At 44.7% G+C, this 19,154-nt stretch overlaps 1 protein-coding gene across 12 annotated transcripts in view; it reads right to left on the bottom strand.

The window, feature by feature from the left end:
- USP28 (ubiquitin specific peptidase 28) overlaps positions 1 to 17,027 on the bottom strand; it is a 45,356-nt gene extending 28,329 nt beyond the window's left edge. For 8 of the 12 annotated variants that reach the window (XM_065570650.1, XM_024109069.3, XM_042851850.2 and 5 more), the window contains exons 1-5: positions 16,871 to 17,026; positions 8,067 to 8,144; positions 5,692 to 5,824; positions 1,405 to 1,510; positions 370 to 532 (exon numbers count right to left, since the gene is read on the bottom strand). In XM_065570650.1, coding sequence (XP_065426722.1) covers positions 370 to 532; positions 1,405 to 1,510; positions 5,692 to 5,824; positions 8,067 to 8,144; positions 16,871 to 16,927 — 537 coding nt within the window. In that variant the 5' untranslated portion in view covers positions 16,928 to 17,026. Of the gene's footprint in view, positions 1 to 369; positions 533 to 1,404; positions 1,511 to 5,691; positions 5,825 to 8,066; positions 8,145 to 8,407; positions 9,845 to 14,714; positions 14,793 to 16,870 lie in introns of those variants that run through there. The other 4 variants (XR_006174830.2, XM_065570648.1, XM_065570647.1 and 1 more) reach the window with 3 other exon arrangements.
- Between the last annotated feature and the right edge of the window lie 2,127 nt (positions 17,028 to 19,154).

Genomic DNA, 19,154 nt, shown 5'->3' on the forward strand with positions numbered 1-19,154 from the left:
GATCATTTTTGTTTAAAATGTGAAGTAGAAACCGGGTGGGCCTGCACAATCTGCTCTCAAATCTTAGTTCTGTAATGGAAGTCTCCCAAAAAACTACATCCCAGGGTGAAGACATCCAGTTTTTCTTTTTATATTAATGTGAAGTTACTGATAGGAATATGGAGAAATACAGAATAGCTCGCTGGCTCACTGTGACCTTGGGAAAGTCAACTAACCTCTCTGTGCCAACGTTTGCCCACCTGCAAAAAGAGGAGATTACTTCCATCATGGAGGTGCTGCAAAGCTTATTTAATTGCATGAAATGCATGTTTTGACCCCAAGATGGCAGGATTACAAAAGGGTAAAGTATTACTGCTACCACTGCATTACCTGAATGACTGCACTAAACCAGCACGTATTTCCAATGTTCTTCATGCCAACAGGCCAGTCATCCACTCTCCTCCAGTCATTCTGCTTGGGATTCTCTCCCCAGACTTCACACCGTTTCCTTTTGGAGCGATTTTTGTTTTCAGCAGCATTTGCTTTGTGAGCCCTGGCAGAGGACAAGTATGCAAACATGACATTGTAAGAAAGCATCACACGAGAGTCTTGACAGCCTTTTAAAAGGGACAAAAACTCATTTTGGTATGTAAGCTTGGCTAGTCAAGTAACCACAACAGAACAAGACAAAAGGAATTGGACACTACTGCAGTCCCAAACAGGAGACATACATGAAGCTGGCTCACAGACTGGCATACAGTGCCTGTCATCTCTAGGATTATTATGTTATTATCTATTATATTACAGATCAGGGCCCCATTGTGCTGGGCATTGTGCTGATAGATACTCATAGCCATCCCACCTGCCTCACAGAGCTTCCATTCTTAAAGATGAGAGGTAGGTGGTGAATCAAATAGGGTTGGAGGGGCTGTGGGGTGGAATGGGTAACAATACTACAAGCATTTCTTTTTTTATAGACCTACATGTGAGATTTGTAGACAGAGCATATTCTGTTTGTTAGTTAATGGAGATAAACTCAACAAATGCAACCCAGTTAAAAAGGGACAAAGTGAATGGCTGTTAGTAACCTATGTAAAATGAAATTGAGGCAGGAGGCCTCAGTACAGTTCTTAATGGATAGGTGCCACAAAAGCCTCTACGTTGGTCACATCAGTAGAGGTGACAGGGACAGGACTGGCCATGAAGATAACGAGCCTTCAGTGTGGTATGCAGTCTCTCCAAGTCAGACACAAAGGAACTTGGAGACAGTCCCCAGAGGGTGATAGTCCACGCACCTTCCAACATCACTAAGCCCTCTTAAGTTGAATGAATAACGTTTGTTTTACAGTTGATAAGAACACACTCTGCATAAAGCCCCAGGGTGCATGTAGAAGTAAAGAACAAAAAACAACAACATTCATTGACCTGTTAGCATCTCTTTCCACTGCTTGAACTTCCAGAGACTCCAGGAAGCTGAGAGCAATAACTGCCTGGAGGTCATCTTTGTTATCAGGAGTTAGATCAATCACATCTGGAAATTGAAGTGAAGTTATCAGTTTTGCACTAGAAGCAGTGAAACATTTAAAAAAAAAAAAAAAAAGGCCAAGGACCAAACAATGTTAACACAATTTTGCTACATTCATGCAATTAAATCAAACTGCAGAAATATCACAACTTTCTGCTGAAAAATTAAATTAACTCCATGTCCCTTTAGTTTAAAAAACAAATACTCTACAATCTACCAGGAAGCTGGGAAAAAGGTGTGCACTGCACGGTGCTATTGAAAGACCAGGATTTCCTTATACCTTGATTAGGACATGGGAAGCGGATAAGAAGCCGTTTGGACTGGTCTAACAAAAGGAAACAAAGTGAAAGCCTTAATTAAAGTTCTTAGTACCACAGAGTCACAGATTCCAAGGCCAGAAGGGTCTATTGCGGTGATCTAGTCAGATTCTCTTGTAAGCCACAGGACTTTCCCCCTCAAATAAATCCTAAATCATATATTTTTAAAAATAGTCAATCTTGATTTAAAAATTGTTAATGTTGGAGAATCCACCACAATCCTTGGTAATAGTTCCAATGGTTAATGATCATCACTAGTAAAAATTTGCGTGTTATTTTCAGTCTGAATTTGTCTAGCTTCAACTTCCAGCCATTGAATCATGTTATACCTTTCTAAGATAGATTGAAGAACCTGTTATTAAATATTTGTCCCCCATGTAGGTACTTAGACTGTAATCACCCCTTAACCTTCGCTTGTTAAGGTAAACAAATTGATCTGCTTCAAGGTGTTTTCTCTTATCCTTTAATCATTCTTGTGGTTCTTCTCTGAACCCTCTCCAATTTATCAACATCCTTTTTTAACTATGGGCACCAAAACTATACGCAGTTTTCCAAAAACGGTCGCACCAGTTCAAAATACAAAGGTAAAATAACCTCTTTACTCCTACTTGAGATTCCCCTGTTAATGCATCCAAGGATTGCTTTAGCCCTATTGACCACAGCGTCACATTGGAAGTTCATGTGCAGCTGATTATCCACCACAACCCCCAACTCTTTTTTAGACTCCCTGCTTCCCAGGAAACCCCCCATTCTGTACGTATGGCCAAAAATCTTTGTTCCAAGATATATACATTTACATTTGGCTTTATAAAAACACATATTGTTTGTTTGCACTCAGTTTAACAAGCAATATAGATTGTTCTGTATTAGCAACCAGTCCTCTTCATTAATTACCACTCCCTCAGTGTTAGTTACTGAAATGGCTTTAAGAAGTAAAAGGGTTTAGTTTGTTAACATTTTGTGCAAAGACTTGGAATCAAATTCAAGTCAGACATTGTGTACCACTGGTCCCATATTGAGTCTTGTGAATGCTCAGCCAATTACAAGATCACTTTGTTTGCCACCTATTTGGGAATAAGAGAGCGAAGAAAGCAGCCGTTTTGAAACAGATGGGCCTTAAACAGCAGAATAAAATGTAATTGACTGGCCCCCCAGCTACTCCTGAGTATGGTGCTTCTTATTTTATAAACCTGCTTAGTGCAGAACAGGCAGCTCAATTAGGGAACGCATTGTTTGTGCAGCATATTTGTCTTTTACATGATTAAAGGAAATTCTTTCCAGGTACTTGTACGTTTAGATTTATATATATACATTTCTTTATATTTTAGCTTATATTTATACTTGGGTGTTTTGTTTTGTTTTCAAAGCATGTAATTGCTTTTAAAAACAATTTCCAGTTATTCAAACTCCTAGTTCCCAGTAATCTGTCTGGAAGAATGTCATGTGGCCTACTGTCTAGGACCGGTGCTCTAGCTGTCAGTAGCATTACTCAGCTGTGCAGTGACACTAAACAGATTTAGCTGCTGAGCAGCAAGAACCTGTTGAAATGGGGTGAAGTGAGCCCTCCCAGAAGTTAAAAATACTTATTTGATCTGTTGATATGTGAAGCATGGCTCCCTGCCCCCGCCAGATACTATCTTTCCAACCATGCTTCTGGCAAAAAGCAGCTCTTGGCATTTACCTGTTTCCAGGAAAAGAGTGCAGTACGCTACCTTCTAAGGAAAACATCAGCAGTGATTTTACAGCAATTAACATCAACGACACAGCTGTGTGTGTGATAGCAATTGTTGTAATATATAATGCAGATGGGACACAGGCTATTTACCTTATGCCATCAAAGCCTGTCTCCACCAGTTGCTCCAGGTAAAATTTTCAAAATCAGCTAAAAACCCTATTGACTTGCAGTGCCCCCATGACACTTAAGTGACTCAGGCGCTTTTGAAAATGTTACCCTTAGTGGCTGTGTATCTCCCGGTTGCTCTAACATCAGACACACACGCAGGTACTTAGGACAACTAGCCTGCTGGTACTTGGGGCCTTAGAGGCTGGAGTAAGCTCAAAAAAGGTAAATGTGTGAGTGAATGAAGAACTACTTCTCTAGATGAAAGAGAAACTGGCTAGCAAGGAAGTTCTCGTGACAAAAGAAGCTGGTTGTTCAGTGGGTGGGAACGATCAAAGATGGAACACAAGCTTCAAAGAGAGTGCTTAAAGACTAGGTTTAAATGCTCAAGAAAATACTAAATGAAGGAGTTTGGTTTCCCCAGGCTGCTAACGCATTTGTAGAAAGAAGTACATGTCTTAACAACTATCCTCAGTTCTCTATGCTATGGTGTATGAGTGCCTTAGGGCTTTTCTACACTGGCAATTAACAGCGCTGCAACTTTCTCGCTCAGGGCGGTGAAAAAACACCCCCCTGAGCGCAGCAAATTTCAGCCAGTGTAAACAGTGACCCAGTGCTGGGAGCTTCGCCCCCCCCCGTGGAGGTAGGTTTTTTAGAGCGCTGGGAGAGAGCGCCGCGACCACACAAGGCACGTTAAAGCACTGCCGCGGCAGCGCTTTAGCGTTGCCGGTGTAGACTAGCCCTTAAGGTCACAAAAGGCTACCAAAGCGGGGGGAGTGATCAGAGAAGGTCATAAGCCTCCAAGAAGAGCTGATAGTTCTTAGCAGACAACTGATTTTAAAAATGAAAATCACTGCAGTTGGGCAAGTGGCATGCTGAGTATGGCTTATGGCACTATATTCCAGTCTTTAGTTATAGTTGAATACTAGAAATGGATGGAAAACATTAAGCTCCTTTTGTCTACCTGCGTTACAAGGCCCTCCCCAGTGAGTGCTTCTTAGACCCACTCCTGGCCAAAGCCCTTCAGACACTAAACTGTTCTAATCCTGTACAATAAGGCCGTCTGTATTTTTTGTGCTGACCATAATGTTCTAGTCTTCTGGTCAGGTGGCAGGACCTTACTTGGTTATTTTGTTTCCTTCTTATCCGTATGTTATCAGCAACCACTGTTTGCTAGTTCTACCATGCAACTCATGGGCATGGAAGATAGGGCGTGTTGCCAATCACTTAAGAGGTGTTTACTTGACCTGGGAAAAAATGTCAGCCAAGTGGAAGTACTCTCAGAAACACTGGGCATTCAGAGCCTGATCCCTGGAGCCTGAAGTACAAGAGAGCCACAGAATGAAAACCCAACTGAACACACAAGAGAGTACTCTTAATGAGAAATATCATCCACCTGAAAATAAACAAGAAAATAATCTTATAAATGAGAATCAGATTAAAATAATTAGGTAGTGTCAAGGTAGGGCTGACAATTACTAAGCAATCTGTTATTGCTAGAATTACACGACTGTGCCATACCCATATGTTATGTGAAAGAATATGCTGTAAAGCAATGAGCGCACAAAGAAAAAAAAAATCTAAGAGTCTAGCACGTTTGTGCAAGACAAATAAACATTGTCTAACAAAGAGGTCCATAAAACTGAACCAATTTTCAGCAACATCAAATCCTGTTAAACCTACACATTCCTTAACCACTTCACTTGACTGACATTGGTTCAAAGAGCAAGGACACCCCGCATCCTGAGCAGTACCTGGCCTATGCAACAGAAAGGGTGAAACAAAAAGGTGGAGTTCTAAAATGGACTCAGTTGTTCCCTGTTGCCTTGTTACACAAATTCAAAGTGACAGTTCATCAGTTTGGTGAAAAGCGCCTAAGTGGGGCTTATATAGGGCACAAGCCTTGTGGGTAGCCCGGCAGGATGAATTTCACCGCCAGCAATTTCTTATCAGTGATAAACCCATATCACTTTCTGAGGAAGGGTGACCACGAATGCACACAATATTCCAGATAAGAATGAACCACCTACTGGTGGGTTGCTCTTTGCCCACAGCACTCCCTTCACAGTCAGATGGTTCCACAGCGACTGCTTCCTGGCCTGGCTCTTTAACACACTCCTCAGTGAGGAAGTTGACTGCATCTGTTAGGTCACCATTTGCGGCCTGAGAGGAAAAAAAAAAGGGGGGGGGGGAATAGCCAAGTACCCATTATTCCAGATTCTTTTATATACATCTGAATGAAAATCAACACCATCCACATGAAAGAGAACATGCTGGTACCAGGTCAGCTTTCTCCAGCCATGCGGAAAAGCTGACTGCCAAGGAGTTAAAATTTTAAAGCTGAAAAATTTCTCAGATGATAAATAATTAGCGTTCATTCTACACCTTAAGTGTCGTTCAGTCAACTCTGGTTTCCTTAAAAGAGATTAGAGCATTCACAGGCTCTAATATCAGCAAGGTACTTAAGCACATACTTAACTTTAAGCATCTGAGTATCCCACTGAAATGAGACTACTCATGTGCTTAAAGTTAGGCACGTGCCTAAGCATTTTACTCAACTGGGGCCTTATTAATGGGTAGAAATTTATTAGAGCATAAGCTTTCGTGGGCTACAGCCCACTTCTTCAGATGCATATAGCTCTAAGGTGCCACAAGTACTCCCGTTCTTTTTGCGGATACAGACTAACACGGCTGCTACTCTGAAACCTGTCATTAATGGGTAGGAGCACTGTGTCCTCAAAAAGTCATGAGTGTGGCCCTCTGCATTGCTTTATAATTGTAGGAATGTGTAAAGGAACTACAGGAACCATATGTTAAACACAGAGCATACAGCCCATATCACAAGAGAAAGAACTTAAAATAACATGGGTAGACAGACCTATTTAGTTTTAGGGAACAAAGCAATGTTAAAATTTACAAACAAAAAGCTTTTTCCCTCCCAAAACTCTATAATCAATTAATTCACATTACAACAACTCCCACTTGAAGAAACATTGAAGGGGATTTTTTGTTTGTTATTTGTTAGTTTCCTTCTTTTTTTAAAAAAGTCTCCTCATGCAGTCAGCAGCAACAGCCACCTCCTGGCTGACAGACCTCAAGAGAACAGACTCCAGTGGTCCCAGACTAGATAATATTAGCGCTGTATTACCCTTCAGTCCCTCCCTGTTTTCTGCTGCAATTTATAATGCACACTATGATTTATAGTAGGGATCTTTCCAGGAAAGTGTTTCTTCTTCTACTCAGAACCTCTCATGTGCCTCTTTATAGCATATGCTGTTCTGCTCCCAGTTCTGGCAAAACGACCACAAGTCTGAAAGCACAAACCACAAGTCTGTGGTGGTTGTTTCAGCTGTGGAGAATTGTGAAGACTGTTTAGCTGAAGTAAAACTTATTTTACCCCACATTTTTATTTATTGTTATGCTTCAGTACATACATGAAAAAGCCCACTTGAGCCAAACCTCAATGTTTCCCGGAAATGATTACAGCATCTCAGCATAATACTTGTTGTAGTTGCAGAACAGGTTCTTAAAGCCTACTGCTGGAAAAGTATGGGCACTGCTCCTGTTATAGTTTGATTCAAAATTTAGAAGAATGGATATTAATCCAAAGAAGAGTTACTTCCTTCCAGCCATAACATCATATGCGGCACTCATGTATCCACCCACACAGGCCTCTCATGTCTTTAAAATAACAGAAGTTAGACAGGGAATAACTTAATAGGTGACTTGGTCCATTCTCCTGTGTGGACAGAATCAGGGCCGGCTCCAGGCACCAGCTGAGCAAGCTGGTGCTTGGGGCGGCAGATTGTTGGAGGCGGCATTCCGCCCAATCCTAGGGCAGCACGGCCACATTTTTTGTTGTTTTGTTTTTGTTCTTGTTCCGCTCCTGCCGCCCTGTAGGGGACAGCAGCGCAGAGAACCAGAGCGCCCTGCAGGGCAGTCCTCTTCCTTCCCTCCCCGCCGACCGGAGCGGAGCCCTCGCGGCAGGCGGCGGCGCAGCGGGAAGGGCCGCGTGGCAGCGCCCCTGCTGTAGCCCTGGCCGCCCCCTTCTCTCTCTCTCTCCCGCGCCGCAGGTTTTTTTTTTTGCTTTGCCGTTCTGGCTGCCCCTTTTTTGGGGGGGGCGGGGGGGGGGGGGCGGCCAAAAAGCCAGAGCCGGCCCTGGACAGAATTGCTCCCTGTAGCACATATTCTACTATTTTTGTCGAGTCCAGTTTTGAGCATCTCAAGCAAGGCAGTATTCTAATATCTGCATATTACAAATGCCAAACAAATATTTGGAGTTTAAATGCTATTTACAGAAAGCTCATATACAGGTTAAAGCTTGAAGCAGCGCACGCAACAAGACAAAGTCAGCTGAGAATAGAACAACGACGACATTCACAGTATCTCCGCAAAGCATACTAACCTTCAGGGCTGCATGAAGGAACGAGGGATCCTGAATTCCTGTGATTTCTCCCAAGCGGTTTAAGAGCATTTGGCAATTCTGTGTTACAAAGGACAAAGAAAGTTCATGTAAGGCGGTGAATGAGAAAGACACCAAGCTTCTGCCACGCGTCTTGTCAGGGGCTTATGATTTTGACTAACACAAGACCCAGCACCCTGAGATAATGACACTGTCAGACTTGAATCTGAATATGTTAGAATTCTTCCAACGGGTTTACAGACTAACATTAATTTTTGTTTGTATTTAAAAGAGAATGTTAAAAGGCATATCTGAGAAGAAATGGTAAAAATGCCAATAGTTACACTGGGGGAGAGGGGCAGGGCATCAGTGCCCCATGTAAATCAATCCTCTCAAAGAGAAGCAGCATGTGCATTAGGACATATAAGGAGCCCAGGGAATGTGTGTGGGTTTGATGGAGGGCTATTTTAAGCCTAGTTGCACATGCCATTTGTGTGTGTCACTTCTCACTTACAATAAGGTGACAGAGATATAGAGCACAGTGGGCCTGGAGAATCCTCTTCCCCTCCTCCCACAAGAAGCTCTGAATTTTTGGTTAGCTAGCTGCTTGTTGGTTGAGTTACCACTCAAAAATCTTTCAATACAGAGACTGCAACCAACCCTTGACCATGAAAGACATTATTTTAGGTTTCAAGTTCTCTCTCTTCTTTTTGTTGTTAAACATCAGGAGTAAATTATATCAGAAATACAGAAATTTCACATCTGTGACCCTATGCAGAGTTCCTCAGCGTTTTATTCCACATTCCCCTTATTTACTGTGTCTGAGGTTGCTATGGGGGATAAGGAGGCAGTCCAGACTGTGGAGTTGTCAATATTGGGGTGACATGCAGTTTCACAGGTCTTTTTTACTGAGTCTGGATGGTGCAGCATGTCTACTTTTCCAGTGCCTGGCCAAGACAGGGGCTGGAATGAGAATGAGATGGCTGAAGCTCAAACCGGATAAGACGGAGGGGATTCTCGCTGGTTGTGAAAGCAGCTCAAGAGCATGGTGGGGACAGTGTATGCGCTTCTTCTTGTGGGAGATGGCCACTCTTTGTCAATTAAGTTTGCAACTGAGAGAAGCTTAAGGAGCAGTCAAGGGGCCAGATGTCGCAGATGGCTTTGGTGGCCAGAAATCTTTTTTTCCAACCTGCATTTGGTCTTGTGATAGATTCTTTGTTGAGAATCCTTGTCAGAGCAATCCAGGCCTTTCCAACCTCCAGACTGAATTATTATGAAAGGCAGATGGGGCTGCCCTTGACCACTACAGCTGGTGCAAAATGTGGAAGCCAGCCAGCTAAAAGTTATTAGCCTGAGGGAGTTCATGACACCAGTTTTCTACAGATCACACTGTGGTCCTATTCACTTCAGAATGAGTCAAACAATACTAGTCAGGAATGGTCAGCACTTGGTCTGTTGGATCTGAAAGCCTAGGGCTCCAACAACAGCATGGTGAAAAATGCCTTTCAGCCTTACAGGTAGACAAAAGCATTCATCTGCTGCACAGAGGTAACTCCAAAGTCTATGTGGATCACTGGACAAAGAATTTGTGGTAAATGGAGTAAGATAAAAGGGTTATATTTTATCGGTAAATGTCAAACTTGAATTTCATCACACACACATAAACTGACCAAAAAATATTTCCATAGATAATTACTGAAACTTACAGATAGAAAGAGTAAGAAAAATGCTACATGAGAATTTATTAGAGTTTGAGCTATGGATATTTAACTTTGTATATTTTGACATACAACGTTGACAATATGTGTTTTAATGGCTATAAAGCTTTAACTTTTGACTCTCAATATCTACTGTCACTAAATAACTATTGTCTGGTGCCCCATAATTTCCTGCAACTGAAAATCTGAACAGATAAAAATGAAAAAATGTTTTAAAATAATCAATATTATCCATTAAATTATCACAAAATAAAAACTGAATTCTGCCAAGCCTAATGATAATCACCCACAGCACATCTGAAACCTAATACAGACGCCTCCTGACTTACCCAATCGTTCCCTTCCGGAAAGCCTTGTATAACTCAAATTTAACATAAGTCGGAAACGTATACCCGTATCTTACACAAAAATTTCCACAACTTGAAAATCCTATTTCTGCCTTACGGAACTTTTTCCGTAAGTGCGAATTTACGCGAGTTGGGTCTTGTGTAACCTGGGGAGCATCTGTAAATGCTTCATATAGACCTAGTTACTTTGTATTAACTGCCAGTTCTGGTATAAATACTGACTCAAAGGACTGTCCTTTTGTAGCGGTGGTCATCAGCTTTACTGTCTAAGCATCCCAGTGCTATGAATAACTTTAGAGACAGCACTGAGCTAGAGGGGTCAATTGTCCATAAAGAGTCAGAGCTCTTGATTATTCTAGTCCGTGACAATTCTTCCTGCATAAGAAACATTTCAGCAGCCTTCTAGCTCTAGCATTTGGTTTCAACTGGAATTAGAGACAGTGAGATACAGCTTTGCAATGCAGCAATCAGGAGTGTAGGAAAGACATTAGCACCCAGAGAGAAATCTCCACCATCACTTCTGACATACTTGATGCTAACGGGGCTCTTTAGAAGCCCACCCTCAGTCCTATCCAGAGAGTTTTAATCTCACCAATTTGTACAGTTATTTGATCCTAAATCTATTGCTCTGCAATTCCACTGTAAAATCCTTCCCATAGTCTGATAAGCCTAACAGTAACTCTACACATTCAGATCTAATTTGAGTCATGTTTTCCTAGGGGAATTAAGCAAGTCACCTTTGTTTCCAACCATCCATCAAAAGTACAAACAGCAGTCATTCAATTGCTGCTATTTCACTTAGAAACATTATCAAACAAACAGCAACATGGCTTTGGAGAAATGGGTGCACCACAGTGCTTGCCCCGAAGAGCTCACATTCTTTATCCTTTTCATAATCTACAATATATAAAAAGCTAAAACTACAAAAATCAAAAATTATTGAGAATGCACTGAGTAAAAACCAATCTTACTGCCCCCCCCCCCCCCCCCCCCACACACACACACTTAGGTTAATTCTTGGATAAAAACTCTCCCTATCCCCAAAGCTACTCCGGAGAAAAAAGAAACAGGAAATTCTTATGACTAGCAGGCAGTAGAATGGGAAATTGCATGCTGATCTAATGCCAACATTCTGAGGATCAGGGTTGCAGTCCTTTCACAAAGGCAAACCAATTATATCATGTTTCTAATTTTGCTGCCACACCAAGTTGTATTCCAGTTGCTTAACTCCCCTTTGCGCTGCAGGGCATTTTCTTTTCTTTTTTCGGTCTGGAGGAAAACTCAACATAAACCTTTTACCTATGTCTAACTCACGTTAATAAAAAACACACAATAACTAAACACACGCCAGGACAAGACATGTTGTGTGCTCAACAAGGAACAGTTTTACTGTGAAAGAGGGACTAAGCAACTAGAGTCAACAGGCAACTCTCTGTCTTAAGTGACCTTTATGGACGTATCCCGAAGGCTTCTGGTGGAATTTTATCCAACCTTTAGTTAAAGACCATTTCCTACTCGCCAATCAGTTTGTGTTGTTCCTCTGGGTCTCCACTAAGGCACAATTTATTGCACTAGCATGTCAGTCACAAGACTAGGGTTTGCAACTGAAGGTTTCCTCTGTACAACATACTGAGAGGGTTTGCATTCATGGCAAACAACCACTGGCAAGTGCCAACACATCTGCATTGGCATGTTTTAAGTGTCATATTTATTAAATGGTTTAAAAATCCCCACTCTGTTCTGACTAGTCTGTGTGTTGTGCCACCTCGGAAACTGGACATATGTAATGGAAACAATTATAATATATGGCAGCACCACAAACGTGCCTGGCACGTTACAAGAAAGGGAGTCCCTTCCCAGAAGAACTTACAATACACGTTAAGACTATAGCAACAGAATAGGATGATAAACAACAAGGGGCTGACAGAGGGGAAGATGATGGTGTAATCAGCTAAGGGAGTCATGAGAGTCCTAGATTTGTTGTTTTAAAATGGCTATGGAATATAAACTACCTGAAGTAATATGCTTTGAGGAGAGATTTAAAGCAGGACAGGCTAGAGGCAGGATAGACGGCAGAAATAGCAGTCTGCATGAAGGACAACACAGTGGCCTGCATGGAAGCAGCACACAAGATAGGTGACCTTTACCAACTGCATTTTAACTTCACATTTATCATGCTTGGAAAATAGATATCAAGAAGATTAAAAACCTACAGATGGACATTAACAACAATTCCAGCATTTGTGCAGTAAAACCTTTTGCAATCCAATACCTAGCTAGATTGAAGGATGAAAATAGTTGGCCATTGCTTTAATGTACATATGCAGACTCTGAGTCTTGTACAATTTTGACATTAGAACTGCATAAATACTGCACAATTAGAACACACACAAAATCAATTGCCTGTTCCCACTGATTTCTCCAATGCAGAACCCACAGCCAAATTATCTCAAGAACATAGTTCCCTGAAGATCTTGGATTCGGCTGAAGTCCCTGGCCTTTCAAACTTAAATGAGATTGAAAGTGAATCTATTCATGTTCTCTTCATGTTACAGATGTCTATGGACATACAACTTGCATCCTTCAGAACAGTTTTAATTGGATCCTCTAAAGGCAAGTAATACAACCTACATTAAAAAAGGCTTCAGAAGATGAGTCTTTGTACATGGCACAGAAGTTAAAGGCTGTTTTAATAATGGCAAGAGGTAAAATGAATTACTGAGGGGTTATATAGACAGAAATGGTGTCCACAGACTTCACAGATTCCAAGGCCAGAAGGGACCATTATGATCATATATCTATATAACACAGGCCAGAAAACTTCCCCAAAATAATTCCTAGAGCAGATTTTAGAAAAATATCCAATCTTGATTTAAAAATGATCAGTGATGGAGAATCCCCCACTGCCCTTGGTAAATTGTTCCAATGGTAAATTACTCTCACCATTAAGACTAACAGATCTGTTAGTCTTTAAGGTGCCACCAGACTCCTTGTTGTTTTTGTAGATACAGACTAACATGGCTACCCCCTGATACTTCTCACCATTAAAAATGTACACTTTATTGCCAGTCTGAATTTGTCTAGCTTCAACTTGGATCATGTTTTGGATAGATTATCCATCTTTTGAATCATGTTATACCTTTCTCTGTGAAACTGAGAAGCATATTATTAAATATTTGTTCCCCATGGATAAACTTCCCCTAGTATATTCCCAAACATTCTTCCCAGTTGGGCAGCAAGATAGAGGGATAGAGTAGGTTTTCAGAAAGTTATTTCTTGCAAATTATTTTATCCCTATGTACTAATCCACCAAAAAAATGTAAAAGTGGAGTCCCAAGAAAATTCTAAGTCATTCCAGTGATGTCTGGTGGTAGTTTGCTTGTTTGTTTTCTTTTGTTTTTGTTTGTTTAAATGTAGCACTTCAGTCACTAATGAAACAAGACACAATTCATGCTGTTAACAGCAAAGGTGTACTTTAGAATGCAGACAGATAAATATTCACTGGGGTTAGCTTCCTTCATGGAGACAGAAATTCATACTTCCGTAGCTGTTATTTTCAATGGCCTGCATGAATCAAGTGTGTGTGTGTGTGGGGGGGGGGATCCTCAGTGGGATTCCTAGTGTGCAGATGTTCTTTGTAGACACCTGCCCTGTTACTAATTGATCCCTCCAACGGCACCCTTGGCAGACAGCATAAGGAATGAATGGGCCATGGAGCTCGAACTCTTTTCTTCACTTTAGACATGTCCCGCCAAGTCAGTGTTGAGGCACATTGGCAGTGGCAACATACAGAGATGAGGGAAGCTCGCATTGTCACTGCTTGTCCCGTACACCTTCCATAGAATAATTCAGTCTTCAGCACGGTCAAGCAGCAACCTTACACTAAACTTCCCTTCCCCCGGGATACTTTTACTGCTCCCACTTAAGGATTCAAGCATGGGTCTCTGTCCACCACAGGCCTGATCCAAAGCCCACTGAAGTCAAAAGAAAAACTCTCACTGATAGAAGCTGGAAGCACGCAGTCATTATGACATTTCGGGGTGCAATCCAAACCAGTGAGAGGCTGTCACTCCTGCCCTGCAACCTGGGGTGCCTCGCAATGCTTTGCTGCTGTAGCTCCCAACCTGGGCTCCTCACAAACAGCATCCTGAGTGTCTGTGTCCAGCCTTAGCCTTGGTCCAGCAACTCTGACCCAAACAGTCTGTCAGCAAACACCAAGCCACACTCTGGCTTTCAGCAGTCTTGGCTACTACTTGCAGGGTGACCCCAACACACTCCCTGTCCTGGATTTCTCCCCCCAAAAAACATGTGTTCTGCACTGTCCAGCCCTCTGCTGGTATATTAGGTCTGTTGCCCCTCTAAGGGGATCAATATACCACAGTCTGCGACCTTAAATGAAGCTACCCCAAACAATTCACAATCCTGGATTAGTTTTAATTAAAGAAAAAAGAAAAACTAGTTTATTTAACTATAAGGAGTATAAGTATAAAGCACAAAAGTCAAAAATGGTTGCAAGAAAAAAAGATAAAATGCTTCCTAGTACTAAACTTAACAAGTTTGACTTGGTTCAAGGTGAAGACCCTTACCACATTTTTCCAGCAACATTGCTGACCAAATTCTCAGGCCAGGATCTGCTCCCAAAGTCCAATGGCTGTTTCTTTTGCCTTTTGGGTGAAAAGGTGAGAGATAGATAGGGAAAGATAATTTGGGATGTTTTTGCCCCTCACCTTTGAAAAGCATTTTTCTGAGGGTTACCCCTAGTTAAAGTTCATTCCTGCTGTGAGGATGGAGTCAAGAAACCTGGTGGTGAAAGAGGTTCCATAGTATTTGCTACGATTCTGATCTTTTTGTTCCTGCCCACTTTCCTTGCCAAAGAATGGCCAGTTGATAAATGATGGCCCATCAGCTTTGATGACACCTGGCTAGAAGCATCAGCTTTGTCTTTGAGAAACAGGTTTACCCACTCCCCAAATTTGTCTGGTAAACACACTTCAATCATGATTTTAGCTTACGTTCATAACTTTACATATAACGTTGTCACATACATTTCACCATGATATTACTGACCAGCAGGTTATTCGTTTTCAAATGATATCTTACAAGCCATATTGTGAACAAAGATTATTACAACCATGTGTAGGGTGTGAATACAGGGGTGCACTTGGGTACAGTCACTCCCAAGCAAGATCTTCACCAGACACATGAAGCTACATAGTCAAGGTGTTATGAAAGCTGTGTCCATTCCTTCTCAGATGCACAGGTGTGGGGAAGAAAATAAAGACATCACAAAAGATTTCAGTCCAACCAGTCGAGACGAACAGGTTTAAGGCACTTCCATCAAAAAGCTGAAGAAAACTTTATTAATATCTTTGATCTCTCAAATCTTAAAATTCTTCCCATTTGACACTAGCTAGCTAACATGAACGGTTTTAAAATCACGTACAATGTTAAGCCACAAATATATGGATGTTACTACAGCAAACTGATGGCAGAACATGACTCATGTTAGCATCTGTCCATACCCAGCAAATCATCCCTATATTATAGGGAACATCATCATTCCGCAAAGATGCTGCAAGTCTGCCAAAGAGATCTCTTGCCCTTCACAAAATAAATTGATGACATCATGACCGGCCGATAAAGTAAATGCCACAATACGGTTAACATTGTGGTAAGCATGTAAAGAAAAGAAGTTTGTAAAATGCACTAAACGGGTACATACTGCATAAGTGCCAAATACTGTATTAGCCTTTTAATTTATTAACTGAAAAGATGAAAAAGTAAAGTGCACCGGCTGAACTTTTCTGGTACGACTCTTTTGGAGCCGGTGTGGAATACTTTTGAGTTGAAATTCCAGGATATAATAGAACTAAAGGAAGGAATTATTGGGGCTCGTTAACCTTTTGTGGTGGTCATGGAACTAACCTCCTCCCTCTCTGCTCCCATCACCCAGGGGCGGCTCTATGTTTTTTGCCACCCCAAGCACGGCAGTCAGGTGGCACGCCTGCGGACGGTCCGCCGGTCCCGCGGATTCGGTGGCATTTCTGCGGGTGATCTGCCGGTCCCGACGCCTTCGGCACCCGCCACCGAATGGCCGCTGAAGCCGCGGGACCGGCGGAGCTCCCGCAGACGTGCCGCCGAAGGCCGCCTGACCGCCGCCCTCACAGCGACCGGCACGCCGCCCCCCGCGGCTTGCCGCCCCAGGCACGGGCTTGCTGCGCTGGTGCCCGGAGCCGCCCCTGCCATCGTCCCCCAGCAGGTGTTGGGGTTTGGTCGAAGCCGGCCCTGGGCCAGGGGAATGACCATCTCCCCTGAAAACCACACCTGGGGGTGACGAGCCAAGGGGACCCCCGGTTTGCAGCACCCCGGGGCGCTCAGCCCTGAGGTCGCCGCGGCCTCCCCGGGGAGCGGGGACGGGTCCAGGCAGCGGAGGACGAAGGGGATGAAACAGACAAGCCGGCGTGGAAGAGCCCGTGGGCGGCGCCCCCCGGGGTCCCCTGAGCGCCTCCGGCTCAGCTGACCCGCCCCGCCAGCCCGCCGCCCGGGGCCGCCCCGCAGCGTGGGCCCAAGCCAGAGCCCCGGGCCGGGCCCGCCCCACATCTCTGCCCCCCAGCAGCGGGCGCGGCCCGGGGCGGGGCTCCCAGCTACGCCGTGGGGATCGCAGGGGGGCCCGGCCGCTATCGGCCCCCCCCCAGGTGAGCAGGATCCCAGTGCTCCCCTCCCCCGCGCCCCGGGCTCTCACCGTGCCCTGGCTCTCGGCGGCGCCCGCCTCGGCCTCGGCCTGCAGCTCCGCCGTCATCCCGGGCCCCGCTCGGCCGCCGCCGCCCGACCCCAGCCAGCCCGGCCGCGGGAAACGCTGCGCGCGCCCCCGCCGCCCGGGGCCGCGCCCGCTCGCTCCTCAGCTCTGCCGAGCACCTTCCCTCCCCCCCCCCGGGCTGGGCACGCGGCGCGCCCCCGCCGGGCACTGCCTTCGGGGAGCCCCGCCCACCGCTGGGCACAGCCCCCCCACCCCGAAACACCCTCCTCGCAGAGGGGAACAGCCCCCCCGCTCCATGGGCACAGCCCAGGAGGCTCCCTGAGGTGGGCACAGCCCCCCTCCGTGCTGGAAGGGAGTCAGTGATGAGACAGTCCCCACCCCCTGGCACGACAGTGGCACCCCCTCACCCCCTGCCAGCCATCACCCCGTGCGAGCCATCACCTGGCACCGGCACCCCACTGAGGGGGCCACGCTCCAACGCCCCCAGCGCAGCACCGCGCGCTTCCCCCAGCATCGTAACGCCCTGGCCCATCTCCCCGCAGCGGGCTGAGCCCGGGCTGGGTCACAGCCCTGCCTCGCCCCAAGCGGCACAAGGCTGCCACCGCATTTCCATCCCACAGGAACCTAGTACCTGCTCTCGTACTCCAGGCAGCTCACGGAAACCTCAAATCGCTGGAATCCTGATGAAAAGTAAACAAGCGTCCATAGGGCCGTACAGCTAGCTAGCGAGGGTAGTCATTGGCCCCGTTCCCACAGTGTCTGAGCACCTCACAGTCCTTATGCAGTTTGGGGAATGCTATTATCCCCACTTTACAGATAGGGAACTGAGGCACAGGGAGACTAAGTACTTACCTACGGGTCATCTGTGGCAGATCAGGGATTTAACCCAGGTTGCCCCCTCCTAGACTAGTGCTCTAACCCATGGCCTTCCCCTCTTCCCTTAAACAGTATTCCCTTCCACAGCAACCCTCATAAAAGGGTGCACCTGGCTGCATGCTCCGAGATTCTGTCTAGTTCAGACTGTCCAAACCCCACTGCACTGTTACATCATTGGGTCACTTCAAACCATCACCTAGAAACCGCCTCACCTGTTTGAGCTGATTAACTATCGTACCGGCTAGCTGAGCTCCGGTTCTTTAGATATTGCTTCTGGGCTAGATATTTATTTTTGAGCATTGTAAACCTGAGCACTCATTACACTGCCTCGGACGAAGTGGGTATTCACCCACGAAAGCTTATGCTCCAATATGTCTGTTAATCTATAAGGTGCCACAGGACTCTCTGTCACTCATTACTAAGATTGTAAGCTCTTTAGGATGGACCATCGTTTTGGTCTGTGCATGTACAGGACCTAGCACAGTGGGTCCTAGCCCATATACTAGGGCTCCCAGCTGCTACTGCAATATAAAGAATAATAGTAGGAGAGAATCAGCCCTGGAAACTCTCTGTGGTGGTTGATGTTTTAGACTGGAGGACTACATGCTATTTATGGGACTGCAACTGTTACATGGCTGGGCTTTTGTCCTCTCACGTTCACAAAGTGCAATTCTCAAGGCTTTGGTGAAACGTGCCTTATTCTGGTGCTGCCACCCCTTTCCCGGGCAGGCAGATGAGGTTTTTTAACAAAATATTTTGAAAGCATCTAACCGTCCCAGAAATATTGTCATGAAAGTGTTTTGAAAATATGTCAATGAAGACAGTGCTTGTTTGGCTGTAAACATCCCCCTGCCCTGAGGGAAACCCAAACACTGCAGCTTGGGCTTACCATGGGAAAGCTAGAAAAGTGTCCAGAAAGAAACAGAAATGAAACTGAGTTGTTCTGTTCACTGGCCCAGCTCAGTGAAGTGAAAAACATGCCCACATCAGTGCAGGAAAGTAAAGGAGAATGGTAAAATTCAATCAGTTTTACTGATATGATGCAGGGAGGATGTGCATTTGCAAAAACATACATATGGGGCTAAATCCTCTGCTATGGGTGATGGCCTAGGGCACCAGAAGGGGTGCCAAACTGGCTTTAATCCATCTGTGCACTCCTGATCTTGGACTAGCTTTGTACCAGCCCAAACCAGCGGTGTAAATTGGGGCAACCAAGGGAGTAATCTGGCATTTGGGGCTGGTCTAGCCCACCTTTCTCTGGCCACACCACCTGCAGCCTGACGGATGTGGCAGAGAAACTGTGCACCAAAGGAAGATACTCCCTCCCCCCTAGGGTGGTCAAGCTGTAGGCAGCACACTAACTTTAGGTTCCTCTCTGCTGGTTGTGGTGCAA

The sequence above is a fragment of the Chrysemys picta genome, chromosome 16, assembly GCF_011386835.1.
Source record: "Chrysemys picta bellii isolate R12L10 chromosome 16, ASM1138683v2, whole genome shotgun sequence".
Taxonomy (NCBI): domain Eukaryota; kingdom Metazoa; phylum Chordata; order Testudines; family Emydidae; genus Chrysemys; species Chrysemys picta.